General features: G+C 44.5%; 1 protein-coding gene and 1 long non-coding RNA gene across 2 annotated transcripts; one reads left to right on the top strand and one right to left on the bottom strand.

The window, feature by feature from the left end:
- The first annotated feature begins 3,146 nt into the window (after nucleotides 1-3,146).
- On the top strand, nucleotides 3,147-15,884 carry greb1 (growth regulating estrogen receptor binding 1). The gene is made up of 34 exons (XM_026377752.1): nucleotides 3,147-3,312; nucleotides 3,419-3,580; nucleotides 3,706-3,813; nucleotides 3,920-4,096; nucleotides 4,269-4,451; nucleotides 4,598-4,687; nucleotides 4,848-4,988; nucleotides 5,771-5,905; nucleotides 5,995-6,117; nucleotides 6,562-6,747; nucleotides 7,008-7,144; nucleotides 7,411-7,687; nucleotides 7,777-7,905; nucleotides 8,017-8,211; nucleotides 8,454-8,651; nucleotides 8,767-8,950; nucleotides 9,058-9,241; nucleotides 9,319-9,455; nucleotides 9,554-9,905; nucleotides 10,003-10,118; nucleotides 10,205-10,410; nucleotides 10,513-10,993; nucleotides 11,117-11,273; nucleotides 11,361-11,463; nucleotides 11,607-11,762; nucleotides 11,866-12,002; nucleotides 12,094-12,255; nucleotides 12,905-13,109; nucleotides 13,252-13,414; nucleotides 13,537-13,655; nucleotides 13,789-14,024; nucleotides 14,160-14,360; nucleotides 14,495-14,633; nucleotides 14,745-15,884. The coding sequence occupies exons 2-34, from the start codon at nucleotides 3,427-3,429 to the stop codon at nucleotides 14,906-14,908; spliced, it is 5,835 nt and encodes a 1,944-aa protein (XP_026233537.1). The 5' UTR covers nucleotides 3,147-3,312; nucleotides 3,419-3,426; the 3' UTR covers nucleotides 14,909-15,884.
- LOC113174072 lies at nucleotides 14,324-14,819 on the bottom strand. The gene is made up of 3 exons (XR_003299870.1): nucleotides 14,719-14,819; nucleotides 14,523-14,626; nucleotides 14,324-14,390 (listed from the first exon to the last, which is right to left on the bottom strand). It is a non-coding gene; the product is annotated as an uncharacterized LOC113174072 (long non-coding RNA).
- Nucleotides 15,885-16,999: the final 1,115 nt, after the last annotated feature.

The raw sequence follows: 16,999 nt of genomic DNA, 5'->3' as shown, positions 1-16,999 counted from the left end.
AAGATCCTTGACTGGAGGTGCCGGGGTGGACGTTAGGGACAGCAACTGTTCTAGTCCTGACTGAACAGAAAGAAAGAATAGAAGCATTTGAGTGTGTGTGTGTACGACTGGTATGTGGGCCTGGCCAACAGAAAAAGAGCCTGGGGTTCTTATCTAACCTCTTGCAGGATGACCTTTCACCCCTCAAGACAAGCCTTTTGTGTCCATTGAGCCAGAGCCCATAGGAGGCTGTGTGTATGGCTGCGTACGCATGTGTGTGTGTGCCTGCATATATTTGTGTGTGTGTGTGTGTGTTTTAGAAGTATAGGCCACATCAAAGTCTTATTTAAACATTGTTATCTAGGCTGACCTTTGACCTTAAGGTCATGAGACGTCCCTCAAACTAATAAATCCAGGCCCTTTAATCAGAAAGAGTAAATATGGGTTTGCATGTATTAAGAGCTGAGCAGGAAGTAATGAATGAGACTGAAAGATGATGTGCAGCAGCCATTAAAATACCTTCGGTAACATCGTAACTAACAGAGGTGTAAGTGATGCATGTGTTCTGTAGACTGCATCATTAAAACAACAATATCCTGTAAATATTTGTTTACTAAACCCTTCAAGGTTCAGTCACTGTGGAGGAGATGGTGCTCAGAGTTTCAGGGGATCCTAACTCGTGGTCGTGGTGGTGGGAAGGGGGTCTGAGGGGTTATAAAACACCACAATGGTGTCTCCCTCCCCAGGGTGAAAGGAAGACAGAAATGAGAAGGAGAGGGGGGGGGGGGAGATGAAAGGATCTCCCACTTCCACGTGAGGGGGTGAGGAAGGAGGGGCAGATGGGAGGAGAGAAGACCAACAAAGCTTCCTCTAAAGTTTTGCTTATTTCTGACATTTTGAGCCACACGGCTTCTTTCAGGTCTGCAGGAGTTTCTCTGTGTGCTTCAGATGTTTAAGCTGTTTCAATCTTCTCTTTGTTGTCATGTAAAACTGATAGAGGTGTTTCTCTCTTCAGATTTGTACCTGTGCTACTGTTTTTTTATTAACAGCTGGTAAGATGTGTAGGATTTGGTAAAGATTCAATAAAATGCAGAATGCACGTCTCTTCTTTCAGCTCCTCCCCGCGTCCCTCCCCGTCTCCTCTGTCTCTGCTTGTAAAAAGATCAGGCTGCTCTTTGGGAGAAGGTGTGATTACTTCCTCTGGCTTTTTGTCTTCCACCCTGTGTCTCTCCACAGAGTGGTGCAAAAACATTAAAGTCTGTCCTGCTTCTTTACATATGAAAGTGGGGAAATAGACTGAGGCTGCTGAGGTGTGTGTGTGTGTGTGTGTGTGTGAGAGTCAGTCTATGTGAGCATGTGTTTATCTTCAGCAGAAAGAATAGATGAGAGCACTCACTTTATTTTGGCACCTATCAAATTTGATCTATGATCATTTGAACAGTTATACGAGAGGAAATGTTTTAAATGTATTTTCATAGACTTGGCTGTTTGAGTTTTTCAGCTGCACAGTTTCCCGTCAAAAGATAAAATCAGTTACACTCTGTTTAATGTGCTGTGTCTTTATGATACGCTGATTCTCGTCTTTCACCATTTTATCTGCCGTGTTGAAGTGAAGTCATGTTTTTACAACTTTGGGTTATTATAAAAAGCAACAACTAAAGTTATTCATCTACAATGCTGTTACAACAACTGTTTTGTCCATGAACCACAGGGTCATCGTTCTGACTCATTGGATCTCTTTGGACAGGACACCGGAAACTTGCAGTAGCCCCAGTATTAATAAAGTATTTTACTATTAGTAGTAGTAATAATAGTAATAAAGGTAGTTTGACAACTCTGACTTCATACAAATATGAAACAGTGGAACAAACCTAAAACAGGCTGAGTTGTTGCTGACAGAGTAAATTTTAGATTCTGGCTCCTTGTTAACTGGAGAATTACGGCTTTAAAATGAATTAACAAATATAGAGTAAATGTTTTTGCCTTTTAGATTTGCAGTGTTTACAGTTTTCATTTAATGCATCACTCTGGAGACCGACATCCCATAGTGCTGCTCTTTCACTAATCATTTCTTTGACTTAGCCTTTGACTTAAATGCTGTTGGTTGCACGACTCGAGGTTTTGAAATCCTGACTCTGACGGGCAGCTGTAGTCGTGCTAACCTGCAGCGTCTGACACAAACAGCTTCACGTGTGTCATCGGACCAGCTGCTCAGATTATTAACCTGACCTGCAGCTCTCTAATTCAGCAGTGAGTCTTATGCCAACAGGTTTATCACTCTGCCAGTCATGTGTAGCATCGAACATGGACTAGAACTTAGTATTAACGATCCAGGCTCGTTTTCTTTTGCTCTCAGACAGAAAACCTAGAATCACATTTATTCACTATGTCACTAAGGGAAAAGCAATAATTATAATCTTCAAAAGTCGATTGGCAGCAGTGACATGCATTAACCCACAAACATGATCAAAATCTAATTAGCAGTCTGTTTTTAAGAAGAGCAGATGAGAGAGGTGAACGGGGGAGAAAACCAGAGGGAGAGAGATGCAGAGAGGGAGAAAATAGAAAAACAGAGAGAGGGAGGGAGCCGTGTCTAGGTCAGGGTGTTCTGACACAATCAGTGCAGCTGATTTTATGGCATGCTGTCTGGACACTAAACCTAGAAAAATAAAGACCGACTCACATGTCTGTGGTTCACCAGCAGAATTCTGCCCTCGTATGGTTGTTTAGATGTATGAAAAACAGAAGAATGGAGACGGGTTATGTGTGGACAGAGCTCGTCTCTGCTGTTAATCTGCCTCTGTGTCACTTCCTGTCTCTTTAACCTTTTCATGTCTCATGTCTCTGTCTCTGTCGTCTCTCCTCATTTATGATGAGAGAGGTGAATCAAGGAGAAAAACAGAGCGAGAGATGGAGAAGGATAATAGAAAAACAGAGAGAGGGAGGCAGGAGAGTCTAGGTCAGGGTGTCCTGACTCTGTAAGTGCTGCTGATTTTATAGTGCGCTGCTTGGACAGATGCCATCCACCAGTAACCACTGTTTATGCATGGGTGGCCATGTGTGTGAGGCTGAGACTTGACTATATTAGACAGCAGTACATTAGTTTTTAGACTCAGTGCAACAAAGATAAAGTTTCACTGTATTCTGTGGCTATCCTTTTACCTGTTGAAGGTTTTCTATTCTATTCCACTTTCTTTCTTCAAAGGACAATAGTACAGATACTACTGCAACACATTATACTTAGATTATATTAACCAGTATTAAAACGTGTTCTACTGGACAGACATGTAAATCTGTGTTTAAAGCGCCTGAAACCAGAAAAGCTTTTTTCCAGTAAGTTAAAGTGGATCAAAACTTGCTGCAAATGAGTCTTGGTGATTTTAATGTTGTGGCTGATTGGTGTATGTGTATGTTACACAAGGTTACTGTGTTTCTGCAGGTTACCAAATGGGGAACTCCTATGCGGGCCAGCTCCGGACCACACGCTTTGAGGAAGTCCTTCACAACTCCATTGAGGCGTCACTGAGGTCGAACACTGTAGTCCCTCGACCCGTGTTCTCACAGTTGTACCTAGAAACAGAGCAGACGTTGGCAAATGATGGTGGGTCGAATGGATTCATAGAACATTTAATAAGGAGTCGTTCCTCAGATTACTTTTAAAACTTGAGATAACCAAACCACATCAGCTTGGTGCTTGCTAAGCCGCCTCCTTTTACATTTGTACAGGACGTACAGAGAATGATGATGAAGATGATGAAGAGGGCTCAGAGTCCAACAGCCCCCCAATACCATATCAGATGAAGACCCCACCTGAGGGATGTTGCACCACAGATGGTTTGTACATACAGACACGTTTGTGTGAGATTTTGCAGAAGACCACACTCGACGCTGACGGCAGCACCTTTGGGAAATGACCCATGCCGTCTTTTCCTCTCTACAGGCTTCTGTCAGGCAGGTAGGGATCTGCGTCTGTCCTCTCTGGCATTAGATCCCTTGGACGTGCCTCCTGGGTTCATGTTGGTTGGGGTAAAATCCCCCTCCCTCCCCGAGTCCCTCCTTGTATGTGCTGTGGACCGGAGGTTCCTGCCAGATGAACGAGGTCGCAACGCTCTGCTGGGTGAGGCAGCGGGCTGGAAAATCTCTTTGCCGTTTGTTTAAAAGTGACAAATGCTTCAAATTACCTGCTGAATAAACTTCCTCGTTTAAAGTTGTGTTGCAGTGTGTCATTAGTCAGGGACGTGCGTGTTGCCGGTACCATTATGTTTTTTCTATATATGTGCTCCCGCCAGGCTTCTCAGGGAACTGTGTGGGCTGTGGAGAGAAAGGCTTCTGCTACTTCACAGAGTTCTCCAACCACATTAACCTGAAGCTCTGCACCCAGCCCAAGAAACAGAAGCACCTGAAGTACCATCTGTACCGAAACAACCAGGGTGTGCTGGTCAAAGGAGCTCCCATCTGTTGGAGGGGACACGGTAAGAAACAGAGACATGTCGAAGTTGGCAGTTGTTTTAGAAGTAGACGAAAGAGTGAATGAAGAGCTAAAATCTAGCTACTGCAAACAACCTTCTCTCTCTTTGGACAAGAAAACACTTGTTTAATGCGTATGTGTGTGTTTCAGAAGGCAGGGTGAGACAGATAGGGTGCAGCTTCACAGAGGGCCCCGTGACATCAGAGGACCAGCCGCCAAACCTGTCATCACACACACCTGGTAACTACACAGGTAAAAACAAACACACACACATACAAGTGTAAGAAGCGTGTTCTTCTAGTGATTCTGCGTTTCACTATAACCAGCAGTAACTGAGCGATTAACAAATAGTAGTGATGAAAAGTCAGTGATTCATGTTTTTGTGTTTTTCTGTGTACAGCAGCATCACACGCAGACTCTACTGGTCTGCCACAAATTGCTGACGTCCCCCCCTCACTGATAAATGGCAACCATACTCCGTCCATCAGCCAGCCCCTTTTGAATCAATCAGGGCCTGGGAAACCCTCAGCTACAGGAACAGGTACCGTCTATGTGCCATGTTAACATGACAGATCATATTTAGTCAGATTTAGTTATTTTAGATAAGTAAATTAAAAAATATTTTTCTATGTAGTTTAGTTCCTGATGTATCAGACTATTCTTACTAATTCCCCAGTTTCCTGCTCTAACATGGTTTCCCACTGTTATATGACGTCTTACATACATATAAAAGCCGTCAGTGTGTGTCTGTTGTCACTAAGCCCCTCCACCCCCCAGGTTAATTCACACTACTGAAAGGGAGCACACCCTCCACCAGCAGCCCAGAAAACCTGTGTGTGTGTGTGTGTGTGTGTGTGTGTGTGTGTGTGTTGTAACAGAAACCAGCCTGCTGCATTGTGTGTTGGGGGTTGACCTTTGTTTTTTCCTGCTTTCATTTGTCAACACTCGGACACTAAACGTCTCCCTCCTTCTTTTCTCTTCTGTCTGTCCTACCTCTATAAACCCGGGCTGTAAAATTCCCTCTCAGTCTCGTCTTTTTATTTTTCCTGCTTCCTTCCTGTTAGCGTTGTTTTATTTATTTTTTTAACAGAAAGTTGAGGAGGAAGAGAAAGAGACAGCATTTTATTATGAAAACATGATGTAATGTCTGTGTGTCTGTGGTTTTTGGGGGGTTAGTAGTTTATATAACTGGCACCAAAAACAAGCAAAACCAATGAATGACAGTGACAGTGATGCAGCAACATGGCGTAGATAATGGGAGAAAATGCTCAGTTGCTAGTTTTAAAGCTAATGTAATATGTAATCGTGTTTTTAATCCTCAAGGGACACATACAAATGCTGGACCTCCAAAAAAGAGGCACAAGGGCTGGTCACCTGAGTCATCTGCTAGTACTCTCCCAGAGAGCACGGTGAAGACACCGCCATCTTCATCATCATTATCCAACGGAGCCAGATCCGGTAAAAACAGCCGTTATATGGATATGTTGAATTTTTAATTATACAACAGGTATTTTTAAATACATTTCTTTGACCGCTTCTCCTTTCAGACACTGCAGCCCTGCTGAGTTCATCGCAGGGGTCGTCTGCTCCACTTTCTCCCCCCGAGCTGTGCGTAACTGTGCCCGATCAGCTGCTACACATCTGCAGACTGCAGCCTGTCATCTTCAAAGGTTTGATGAGAGCTTATATCATTTACGGTGATGAATTGTAGCTTTTCTGTTACACACACCACCCCACAGCAAATCTAGGTCACCTCCCCTCACAGGTCAAAGATCAGCAAACACCTGAGTCTACCCTCCTCCTCTCCTCGTCAACTGCCTTAGACCTTTGTATCACGCTCTTCTATGTCAACAACCACTTCCATACCTAGTAAATGCACCGTCATCCTTTTATATTCATCGTCACCAAACAGCCCATCGCATCACAACAACACATCATTCATTTGGCAGATGCTTTTTTCCAAACTTAGAATTTAGCCCATGGACACTTAACTTGTGGAAAGGAGGAGAATGAAGAACCTAATGCTTAATTTATGACATTTATACAAAGTTCAATTATCCATAACCACCACTTTCTGTTCATCTGTTTTCTCTGCCTTCTTCTCGTTGACACAGGTCACGGCCCTCTACCTCAGCTCACTGGAAATGTCAGTGAAGTGCTCGTCAGTTCTCTGCTGCAGAGTTGTTACCTGAGCTCCCAGACGCTCCCCCGAGTCTACCAGCACTATGGACCATCACCCATTCAGCCACTGTCCACTGAGATGCAGATTCTGCTCACAGTCTACTACCTGGTTCAGCTCGGTTAGTTCAAAGCCCTCTTTAAGAATAAAGGCTGTCATCAGTAATACTGCAGAGGATTTGCTGCTCATTCCTGAGTTCACTGCTGTGCTTCACAAAGGCCACTCGAGGGGAAACAGACTTAATGAATCTGAATCTGGGTTTAAATATGCAGCTTTTTTACTCTCCAACCAAAACTATACTCCATCATTAAACTACCGGAGGACATTTTGTTCTACACCCAACCTACTGTAGCTTCTTCATCTCTTACCTTTGTTCTCCAGGCCCTGACCAAGTGCCCCTTATTGAGGATCTGGAGCAGATCTTCATGAGATCATGGAGGGAGTCCCACCTCAGTGAGATCAGACAGTACCAGCAGCCTCAAACACCAGCCACCCAAGGGAGGCACTACGGCATAGAGGTGATTTAAGAATAGAAGAAGCTTGAATGTAACAGACAGAAGATAAAATATTTCTCTTTACAAGTACATTTATGCTCTCTGCATTTGCGATATCTAAAGATGCAGAGCTGTTTGCAGCATTGCAGCATAATTTGTGACTTTTAAAGCACAAAAAGCAAATCACATTAATATGATAAACATATTCTGGTTAACATGCTCTTCATTCAGCCCAAAGCAGAATAAGACTGAGTAAAAAAATGACTGATTGTCTTTTCGTCTCTTCCCAGACCTCCACTACCCTACCTGGGCTCCCACCGCATCTCTCTTTACCTCCCCAGAGCCAACAAGCGGTGACCCCCAACCAACTCCCCTGGCTCGCTCAGCTGGCTGCGTCGTCGTGTGGAGAGGGTGTGGTGGTGTTAGGGGAACACATCGGGTCTTTAGCTCAAGGCCTGCAGCAAACGTTCTGCAGGTTAATGGAAGGAAGGCTTGAAAACACCAGCTATGTGGTCATAATCGTCACTGCACCAGGACAGGAAACGCAATCCTGCGTGGTCGTCACAGGTGAGCATGTGAAAGTTTAAAGACCCGACGATTAAAGCAAAAGAACAGCAGTGTATTTAATTCAGTGTATTTTTGTTTGTGCCCTGCAGGAAAACACCAGTGTCGCGCCTTGGCAGAGAATATGTTCTCTCCCAGTGAGGGTCTGAAAGAAATCAACCACCAGCTTTCCACCGGTGTCGCCCAGGAGCTTATCCACTACTGTAATTCCCTCGGACAAGGTGTGGTTGTCGGCCTTTTGATTCACATGCACATTTGTGTGTGCAGCATTTTACCTTAATTCACATTTCAGTAAGAACCCACCACCATGATCGTGGCTTTCTGTTTCTCAGACGGCGACATGGATTCTCTACTCGATAGTGCCACTGTGGACAGCAGTGAGCCCTCTCCCTTATCCAGCAGTCAGGAATCATCTGAAGACATTAGTCTCAAAGACACACACAGTCCAAAGGATTCACACACACAGAGTTCAAAAGACTCACCCAGTCCTAAAGAGAGTTCTTCGAATCCCAGAGACACCTGTTCAGGTGAGATACATACAAGTGTATACTGTTTAATCAGTCACTTATAATTAATGCTATTTTATCTTTTTTAGCTTTACGTTGGTATCTAATATCTCAGTGGTTAAATTCAGAACTCCTTATTTTGTTACTGTGTTAATTTTACTTATTTACCTTTTTTTTTTTTTTTTCATGCTGCCATTTCTCTGCATGCTGCTAAAACCAGAACAATCAGAACAATCATAATATTAAGATCTGTTTGTGTGTAGAATACTCTGTAGAGTGGCGTGAGGTTCGGCCCATCCAGCTGGCCGTGGCTAGAAAGCTGCTGTCACACGTTTGCGCCATAGCAGACTCCAGCACACAGAACCTGGATCTCGGCTCCTTTGACAGGGTCAGCTTCCTCATCCTGGTACCGCCTTCCGAAGTCACGTTCCAACAGACGGTTCTCCACCTCTTGAACTCCGGTTAGTCACACAGCAGCTCTGTTTGTGAATTATCCTGCAACAAGCGGTACAGGAAGCTTTATTTGAACGCAGGTGTCATGTTCGGATGTTGACCTGCAGCATTTCTCTTTCTCAGGTGTCCTTCAGGAGCTTGGGAGTTTGGATCTGGAGTGTGTCTCTCAACGGGAGGCTGAACGTTATGTGGTCAAGATGGACCACAGTGCTCAGGCACGAATTGACAACCTTATCCAGGAAGCTCACAGTAACTCCTACACGCTCTACATCCTGGTCCACGATCACGCCCACTGGGACATTAGCAGGTATGGGTGTAAAACAGAAAGTCTCTGGAAGATGTACTGGTGCAACCAGAAGAACAGCAAAGTAATCAAGTGTGTTTACTGTGTTTCTGTCCCGTTCTGTCACTCAGTGCATCCTACAGCAGCTCCGACAGCGGTTTGGGTCTGGTGGACCAGGTCTTAAACTCCCGACAGGTCAGAGATGCTCCAAACATCCTAATCCTCCACGTCACCTCCTTCCCCTTTGCTCTTCAGACGCAATACACCCGCATCAGCCCTTACAACGAGATCCACTGGCCCTCTGCGTTCAGTAATGTAAGATCCATCAGTGTCTGGGATACACACTCCTCAGCAGCACGTATCTGGATACTGACATGTGTTTGTGTGTGTAGGACGTGGACCTGTATCATGAGAGGATGCGGTACTTTGGTGTGTCAGAACTTTTAGAGTCGACTCGTTCAGGGAGCACGCTGCCTCTCATGCGTTACGATTCCTCCTTCGAGAGCATGGCATCTACCCTGGAAGAACGGTAGCACACGGCCATGCACTACACTTCACAGAGAAGTTGAAAATAACCTGCAGGTTTACAGAAAAGTACATGTCTTACATCGTCTTTCTGTTTCCCAGGTTTCCTAAACTGCACAGTGCTGTGATCCGGACGACAGTGCTGATCCAGCACTACTGTGTAGCTCTGATGGCTGCTTCTGGCAGAATCAGCGACTCAGACAATCTTCACAAGCACACGTCAGTGGAGACCCTGGAGATTGTACAATCACTGCTCACTGCTGCACAACAATGTACTGCACATCATGGTCACATGGTCCTGCTAAGGATCCCCTCTTTGGCTCTTGCTGCATGGGCCCATCGAAGACTGTCCAGAGTGAGGAGGCAGCTGGGCCTAGAGGAGAGCTTTGAGATCATACTGGGAAATCCCAACCAAGCTCTGAATATTGGACAAAGCTTCACTGATCAGATCAAGGTGGGAAATACAGGATATTCAATCTTAGAATAGAGAAATAAAACCTAAAACACGCAGACGTACTGTGAAGAATAAATTTTTTCTGTGTGTCATGCAGATGTGGCTGAAAATCCAGGATAATGATTGGGTTCCTCACACCTACCTGGAGCTGGAGGCTCTTCCTTGTATTCTGATCTTTTCAGGAGCTGAGCCCCTGGGAGAATCGCTGCCCAGGTACAGTACGCACATCTCCTAGATTTGTCCACAGAATCAGATTAATGTCATATGAAGCTTAAACAGATACAAAATCCTTCCCACAGGTCACTGAAATACTGTGACCTCCGGGTGATAAGCTGCTCCTATCTTCAACGAACCACACTCGAGCAAGAACTTGGACTGGCTGCTTATCTAGTACGGGCAGAGTCACGACCCCCACATAACCCGGGACCAGGAAGTGACCTGCTGGAAAGTGATGCAGAGAAACTGAGCAGCACCGACAACGAAGAGGAGGAGGGACAGGAGAATGGTGAGATAGGATGCACATAATGAACCTTTAGGTTGTGTGATATGTTTAGTCACCGTTTGAAAGGAGATTGATTTATTGTTTTCCTCTTTCTCTCATTTCCAGGTGACTCTCCTCTGTCGTCCAGTCAGCAGCTGCAGTCTTGTCCGGACAGTGGAGCTTTAGATCCTTTCTCTGCACAAAGCACCAACTCCCCAAGTGTCCTGAAAGGGACGATGGACGCCACACAATCACAGACTCAAGTTCAAGCCCAGATCCCACCTCAGTCTCTTCCGCATCCTACGCCGCTCCACCCAACCCAAACCCCACCTGTCTCCCAGCCACAAGCCCAAGTCCAGCCTCACACTCAGCCTCCCCCCGTGCACTCTCGACGCCAACACTCCAAATCCACCTCCTCTGGCTCCTTGTCCCCCCAAACCTCCTCTCCTTATGTGGGCTGCTCCTGGGCACGAGGAGTGAGTCGCCCGCCTTCTGTTCTCCTCCCTCGTGCCCTGTACGATGTCATCACAGCCAGCGACGTTAGCGGGCTTCCACGGTGTACCTCATTCCTGCCGCACATGTCTGTAGCCTGGGCGAGCAGCTTCAGGTACAAGATGTATTTATCTATTTTACACAGTATGATGTAATATGGCTCTTTAGAACAACCAGCATACTGTATGTAGCTTTAATACAGAGATATGTATTCATGAACCATGTCTTTTGTGTGCAGACCCTTGCTGAGTAAGATGATGACGTGTACAGAGCAGTCACTGTACTATCGCCAGTGGACAGTCCCCCGCTCCCACCACATGGACAGCAGCAATCGCACTGAAGGACGAAGTGATAACTTTCACCCTCGCCGGCTGCTGCTAAGTGGACCCCCTCAGGTATTGTCTGTCTTTAATTCTGTTTCTCAGACTCAATCTCATGTTATATTGTTTAGCACTGTTTTTTTTTTTTTGTTTCCTGGTCAGGTGGGTAAAACAGGGGCGTACTTGCACTTCCTGGGCATTCTGTCTCGGATGCTGATCAGACTAATGGAGGTGGATATCTACGATGAAGAAGACATCAACTACAGTCAGTATCCTCCATTTCACACCCACATCATGTTCATCACTTTTCAGTGTTTTGCTATTACTGCAGTAGAGCCTAACCTTTGGTAGGACAGTGCTGTAAACACAAGTGTAATACACATGCTTATAGAAGTGTTGAATATTCAGGTGCCCAGGTGGAGGCGGTGCAGTACCACCCACCCAATTCTCCTTGGCCCAAGCTAGACATCATGAGGACGATGCCATTTGACTACACCATCCATGACCCCAAATATGACGACATCAGCACTGTGTATTGCCCTGGATTTAAACCCAGTGCTGAGGGTGAGTGCAGTCACTAAAGCACAATGACACGAAGCCACATCTTAAAAAAACAAACTGAGGATTTAGTTTTTACATGTAACCTTACTTTTCACTCTGTCTCAAGAAAACCATGCGCGGCACGAGGATGTGTACCTACGCAGGCGGACATCCAGGATCAAGCTGTCTAAATATGCGGCCTACAACACCTATCATCACTGTGAGCAGTGCCATCAGTACTTGGGCTTCAACCCCAGATATCAGGTCTGCACAACATAGAAGCTCGCACTCCAGTAAATTACACTCAAACTGTCTTTGAAATGTAAATGAGACGTCCTCTCTACTCATAACTCAGATGTACGAGTCAACCCTGCATGCCTTCACATTCACCCATCTGCTGCTGGGGGAGGAGATCCAGCTCTACTTCATAATCCCAAAGTCTAAAGAGCACTACTTCAGCTTCAGTCAACCAGGAGGCCAGCTAGAGAGCATGAGACTGCCGCTCACTTCTGACTGGGTATGCCCACTTCTACTACTACTACTACTACTAGCATTTCAATACTGTTTTTAAAGTATTTCTTGATGATGATAGATAATAAAAGTGATAAATAACACTACTGTTTTAAACACAATGATTTGAGAATCTCTCATTTTGCCGTTTTACGTTTTCTTTTTCAGTGGACATTAAAGTTATTTCCCTCATCAGTTTGTCCCAGATAAATAAATGTCAAAACATTTTACCGTTGTTTTAAAGCAGTGGTTTCTAATCCTGGTCCTCAAGGTCCTTCTTGTTTTTTTAACTGCTCCACTGCTGATTACCTGGATCGGGTGTGCTGGAACCATTTCAGATGAGAGTGGAGTAGGGGAAGTGAAATGGTGTCTTCCAGGTTAAGATTGAATAAACACACTGATTTAACAAAAGTTCAGCACACGTTTATCCACTAGGTGGAGCTAGAGTCCTTTTTATTTATTTTCATAGTGTTTACACATGAGATTTGTGTTTGAGAAGATATTGTTTGAAAGTCTCTGTGTGCAACATTAAAACAAACCAAACCATGTTTTTTCAGTTTCCACCATCCTTTTAAAGATCATGTTAAAATATCTACATGTATACAGGTTTTACTCACATCATACAAATTTCTTCCCATTTTTGTCCACGCTCCCAGAGTCCAGATTGCATCAAGAGTCCGATCTTCACCCCGACCACTGGCCGTCACGAGCACGGCCTGTTTAACCTGTACCATGCTATGGATGGAGCCTCACATCTACATATCCTGGTGGTTAAAGAGTATGAGATGGCGGTCTACAAAAAGTACTGGCCCAACCACATCATGCTGGTGCTGCCCACAGTGTTCAACAGTGCTGGAATAGGTATGTTACTGCTACTGATATGTACTGTATGCAGGAATTGATTTAATTTCAATACAGACATGCAGAAGAATAGAATCAGAGTAAATATATTAAACACATATTTCACAGAGCACCTCCTTAATAAATTCTGCTTCTTGTGCAGGTGCTGCTCACTTTCTGATTAAAGAACTTTCATATCACAACTTGGAGCTGGAGCGCAGTCGTCAGCTGGAGGGAGGGGGCCCAGCAGGTGACGTGTGGCCCTTCATCATCTTGGCTGATGATTCCTGTGTTATGTGGAACGCAGTAGACCTCGACGCGCGCAAGTACATACAGACATTTTATTATTTTTAATCGGATGAAAGACAAAAATGTTGTTGCTTGTATTAGAAGGACGACTATATGTGACATTGTATGAACAAAGCTGGTGTTTGCTTGTTGTGTTTAGTGGCCCGGTGGAGCATGCTGTGTCACTGAAGCAGGTCCTACAGCACATGGAGGCCTGTCCGGACCTGGCTCATTATGGCCTGTGTGGAATCAGGAAGTGGAGCAGCCGAGGACTGGCAGGTCTGTATATCACAGAATTTGAGTTTCTGCAGAAGCTGAAGTAACTTAAAATAATTCTAGATGTACTGTAACTACGTGAGGGTTCCCAAGTGGACAGCAGAAGATATTAATAAAGATATTATATTTCTTTCAGCTGGTATTAGACAGAGGGAGCCCTTCTCCAGAGGTCAACTTCATGACTTCCTCCTCCTCAATGTCGACCGGAGTCAGAACATCCAGTACGACCAGAACCGCTTCACCTGTCACGACGTGGACTTCACCCTGAGGCTGCACAGTGCCGGACTGCTCGTCTGCAGGTTCAACAGGTTCAGCGTCATGAAGAAGCAGATTGCTATAGGAGGGTACAGGACGTTTATTATCAAGACCAAGGTCGGTGCTAAAGAACCAGGAAACACAAATACACAAATATCAGCCTCAGGGGATGTAGTGATGAATGTTGAATGCAGACATTTTGTACACATCATTATTGAACTGTACGTTAAACAAAAGCGAAACATTTTCCAGATGACAGATGTTCCCACCTCTGTGGGACCCTCACAGTACGTCTGCGCCCCGGACAGCAAGCACCTTTTCTTGGCTACACCAGCTCAGCTCCTCCTGGAGAAATACCTCCAACACACCAGCCAGAAGCTGTTTCCGCTCAGCACCAAGAACTACACACACCCTGTCCTGTCTGTGGACTGTTACCTCAACCTGGGACCTGAGGTAAACCGAGAACACCCACATGCTTTCATACTGTAACAGACAGAAACACACACATAGACATAACAACGTCTTTGCTTGCGGTGCACTCTTAAACCCTAAACAGAGATATGAAAACACTGTCCCGACTCCTGCAGGTGACGGTGTGTTTCGTGAGCTCCAGACCTCATTCTGTCAACATCAGTCCCACAGGGCTGCTCTTCAGCGGCCTTCTCCTCTGTTTCGCTGACTCCTTTGTGACTCCAGGATTCCTCAAACAGTTCACCTTCCTCAAAGGTACGAGAGCAGACGTCAAACAGACAATGAAAAATATATAATATGTGGCATCCTAAACTCACTTTGACTTGTGTATCATAGTTACAGTTTCTGTCTCTCTGCCTCCTGTAGGTGCGACTCTGTGTGTCATCGGTGCTGATCGTAGCTCGTTGAGGCAGACGGTGTGCAGGCTGGAACTGGAGGAGCAGTGGAGGTTCAGGCTCAGTGATGAATTCCAGACTGCCAACGCCAAAGAGGATCGACCGCTCTTCTTCCTGACAGGAAAACACATCTGACTGGTACATGTACATAAAGTGGACTACAAAAAGCCACAGTCAGGATTAAAACACTGATGTGTAAGTAGGCATATGCACAGTAGAGAAAACTATCAGACGTGACAGACCCACTGGAAACATCATTAACCATTCGCTACCACCACGTCTACAACGGCATTTATAAACATAAAACAGAAGTTAAACCGTATGAAACATTATGTCGTCTCTAGCTGTCATAGTTCACACTGTCAGTAAGCAAATAGATAGAATCAGATTTACGTTTTACAAAGACTGCACTCCTCACCCCTCAGTGGTGATGGTTTATGTCCCATTATCTGTTTGTAAAGCTGTGTGGGGATTAGAAGCTGAAATAAATCATCTTGTACTCGATATAAATATAGACAGTATCTAGAACGTATTAAAAATTACACTGGAATCAGTGCATTTTTACACTTTGAAGAAACAGAACATTAGCAGGTACGTCTTTCGGATGTCTTGATATGCTTAAGCAGGTTCTGGTGTCATTAGTGCACACAAAATGCGAAGCTTTAAAAAAGTCAGACACAATCATTTGTGTGCAACAGTAGCCGATTTTTGGCAAGAAAACATTTAGAGCAAACAGTGATGTAGTTGTTGTTTTGCATGTAGGATTTTACGTGTGAAATATTTAAAAAATATTTTGTATTATGTAAAAAAAAGTAAAAAAGTACTTATTTTCACTTTGTACTCAGTTTCTATGTTTGGATGTAGAACATGTTCTGTGCTGTCTGCACTGTGGACTGTATGATTGGGTTTGTGTTGTGTTTGGACTTCTCTAAAATGACAAATCCAACGTGTATTTGCAACATGTCACATTTTTATTTCTTTAATTGTATAAATGTACAGATGTTTAAAATATTTGTGTGTGTTTGTGTCTTGTATCTCTCACACACAGAACTGAACTCAGCTGATGTTTCTGAACTTCACAGTGCAGAGATAAGAATTGGGGGGGGGGGGGGGGGGGCACTCTGAGATGTGTGTTTATGGAAATAGGAATAAATATTGATAGTTAACATTCAACTGTTGTATTAAAGTACGGTCAACAACATACAGCATGTACTGTACATTGTGTTGTCTCTGTGTCAGGAGTCTGTGGTTTCACCTTAAGCAGCGATACTCTCCTTCAGCTCTGCATCCTCTCAGGTTTCCTCCACGTACTCCATTCCTAGAAGCTGCTTGTTGATAAATTTAGTCTAAAACACACCGGCTACTTATTCCAACAGTGCCACAGATTTGAGACTCACGCAACACATCCAGAAACATCCACGAGACTTTTTGTATTTCATTAAGGAGACGATTAATTTAGCAGAGATCTTCAGTTCAAGCAGCATCTGAAGAAGCACCATGTCGACAAAGACACTGTGGATTTTATCAGACACGTCGAATAGCTCAGAGGAGTGATCCGCTCTTTTTTTCTCAGACAGTTTTCTAATAGATTCAGTTCACTCATTAAATCTTTTACATTTCTAGACGAGCTCTGAGATTCTTTGCAACAAATTTCCCTAAAGAGTCTGTAAAGCAGCTCAGGATTGTGACATAGAGCCATGACCCACATAGAAGAGCAAGACCAAGATTTCAGAAGCCACAGTGTGGATGACAGCCCCAATGACAGCTGGTCCTGGGTAACTAAAATAACAGCATGCAAACGATGCAGTAATATCTACATGTGTTAGAATGAAAATGATCGACTGTAAACAAAGCATTAGTTCAGGGTGGTTTAGTCAAGGCCATTATGTTATTAACAAAAGCAGAGGAGACGTTCTCCCTGTGTTTGAACTGATTAAAGGGGGTCGACCATCGGACTGGTCAGGTCTTCAGTAGCTCTCCTAGAAAACTTTCCCAGAGTTGAAAATGCTGTGATCAAATAGCAAACTCTGTGCTCGTGATATAAAGTGTGTGTGTGTGTGTGTGTATGTGTGTGTGTGTGTGTGTAGTAAAACCTGTACTAGTACAGCACTTTACAGGCAGACCTCAGTGTGAGTCTGCTGGTTCTGTGGACAGAGAGAACTTATGTCTGCGTTTTTGTGCAATCAGCATCATTTCCACTTGACCCCAAGCCCACACAGACACATA

This window comes from Anabas testudineus, chromosome 3 (assembly GCF_900324465.2).
Source record: "Anabas testudineus chromosome 3, fAnaTes1.2, whole genome shotgun sequence".
Lineage (NCBI taxonomy): Eukaryota > Metazoa > Chordata > Actinopteri > Anabantiformes > Anabantidae > Anabas > Anabas testudineus.
Note: the sequence above shows the minus strand (reverse complement) of the source record. Positions and strands in the feature narration are given on the sequence as shown.